This window comes from Sinocyclocheilus grahami, unplaced genomic scaffold, assembly GCF_001515645.1.
Source record: "Sinocyclocheilus grahami isolate Dianchi unplaced genomic scaffold, SAMN03320097.WGS_v1.1 scaffold30286.1, whole genome shotgun sequence".
NCBI classification, from domain to species: Eukaryota; Metazoa; Chordata; class Actinopteri; order Cypriniformes; family Cyprinidae; genus Sinocyclocheilus; species Sinocyclocheilus grahami.
The window spans coordinates 1-2437 of record NW_015521057.1 but is presented as its reverse complement, the minus strand read 5'-3'; the positions used below and the strand labels follow the sequence as shown (position 1 = coordinate 2437).

General features: G+C 40.7%; 1 protein-coding gene across 1 annotated transcript; it reads right to left on the bottom strand.

The window, feature by feature from the left end:
• Positions 1-139: 139 nt before the first annotated feature.
• On the bottom strand, positions 140-1355 carry LOC107580303 (gap junction alpha-1 protein-like). The gene has a single exon (XM_016266025.1). It carries the CDS (start codon positions 1353-1355, stop codon positions 291-293), a length of 1065 nt encoding a protein of 354 aa, XP_016121511.1. The 3' UTR covers positions 140-290.
• Between the last annotated feature and the right edge of the window lie 1082 nt (positions 1356-2437).

Here is a 2437-nt window from a genome sequence, read left to right as displayed (position 1 = left end):
AAGGTTTATGGATACATATGCATAAACTACCCATATACTGTATTAAACATTTATTTTAGAGGAAACCTGTGAAATTATTTACATTTTCACAATCACAGCTCATAAATACAGATCACTTAACAAAAACTGTTTGGCATGAGTTACAATAGAAAAAACTAATAAAATAAATATAAATGCTGAAACAATACTCTTTGGATGTCAGTGACCAGTGTCCTTTTCACAGTTTTTTTTTAATATTCACCATTTGTGAAAGGTAGAAATTGTCCATGGGTCTGTGTTTGATGCTTCTGCTAGATGTCAAGATCATCCGGCCGGGCCCGACTGCTCGCTCGACTACTCGGTCGAGGTTCAAGCTCTTTGAGCAGCAGAAGATCCTTCCCCAGAGCCACTTTCTCAGAATATGGAAAGCGCTGGGTGTGACCCAGCTGGTTCTGTTCTGTACTGTAATTAGTCCAGTTCTGCTCATTAGCCTGCTTGTCGTAATTGTCAGAGGAGTTGGACTTGTCGCCCGTATTTAGGTTGTAGCCCAGATTAAGAACGGGGGCCGAGCAGTCGCTGTAATACCCGTAACTGGACAAGTTCCTTGGGCAAGGCTTGATATTACAGGCCCTATCAAAGTTTTTCTCCGACTCTTTGAATCGATCCTTCATCCTCTTGAAAATCACGTAAAAAAACTCAAAGACGTTGAGGGCCAGAGAGACAAGCGACACGACCAACATAAAGATGATAAAAACCGTCTTCTCGGTGGGACGAGACAAAAAGCAGTCCACTTTATGTGGACAAGGGAACTTCTGACACATATAAACAGCCGACAGCTTGAATCCATAAAGGTGCCACTGAATCAACAGGAAAACAATTTCAAATATGGACTTCAAGACGATGCTCACTATATATGTGTAAAATATCCCTCCTCTCATTTTGATCTTCCCGTGATCTTCCAGGCCATACTTGAACTTCTTCATTTTAATTTTCCTCAACAGCACATCCACATCTCCTCCTTTGCTCTGGATGTCTCGTAATATCTCCTCCTTTTTATTCAGTTTCTCCTCCTTGTGCATGAGGAACACGACGTGGCTGAGGTACAGGAGGGTCGGCATGGACACAAATATGATCTGCAGCACCCAGAAGCGCACATGGGAGATGGGGAACGACTTGTCGTAGCACACATTCTCGCAGCCGGGCTGCAGCGTGTTGCACTTGAACGCCGACTGCTCATCTCCCCAGGCAGACTCCACCGCCGTCCCCAAGACCAGGATCCTGAAGATGAAGAGGATGGAGAGCCAGACTTTGCCTCCTGCCGTGGAGTACGCCTGGACCTTGTCAAGAAGTTTCCCCAGCGCGCTCCAGTCACCCATGATGACAGATGTTCTGGATTAGACCGGAGATGAGCAACCTTCAAGCTGACAAAGACAGTAAATTCAATGAGTATTATAAACATAGATGAAGCCCAGTGTTAAACACATCCGAGCGGTCTCCTCGCTCCCCATATGACTGCCAAATACAATAACATAAGTCCTTGGCTCATCTTCAGAAATGTTCCTGGGTCAATTCCTGCTCTAAATGAATGCTCTGTGGTTTTCTGACTTTTCAACAGATATTTAACTTTAAAAAATATCGCTTTTAACTATATACAATTCAGAACAAGTAAAATGCTAAAACACAAATACTAAAGGATTAAATATTTTAAAACATATTTACATATAGTCTTTTTTTAATCCCAAAAATACACTATTTCTGGAAAACAAACTGCTGAGGCTTAACATTTTTTTAATCACAGATTTAACCTACTAAAATATTTTTAAACTATATACTTTGAAAAACAAGAAACCAGACTATAAACAAACGACCACTATTTAAAAAGAAATCGCCTAATAAAACATGCATAAATACACACATATAGGCCTATACCATTTGTATCATACTAACTTTTAAGTTTTAACATATCTCCACAATGCATGTTGACTATGTTGTCTTGTATTTCTTACCTGGAAAGTCCAGTTTCGATATAAAATGATTTCCCCTACGGCGAACGTCCTGGCATCCCATCCGTTGGAGGGACAGAGTCAGAAGGGGGGGGGTGAGTTAAAAGTCAGCTAACTCAAACTTGTGAACTTCCAAAAATTCTCAATCTCCGTTATATTTTGGGAGGAAATGTCTTGAAAAAGGAAGGGTAATGAAAGTGTGAAATACTGCCATCTGCAGTAGAAGTAGCAACTTGCAACAGATGCAACCAGGCCTTCAAAATGCTGAGGCATGTTACAGTTCATCTGTTACCACGACGACAGAAGATTCGAAAGGTTCTCTTGGAACGAATGAAACATTCAGGTCAGTTCAGTTCTTACAAGTTAAAAATGCATGCAACATACTTTGTGTGTGTGTCTCTCTCTCTCTCTATATATATTTACACACACACACACACATATATATATATATATAT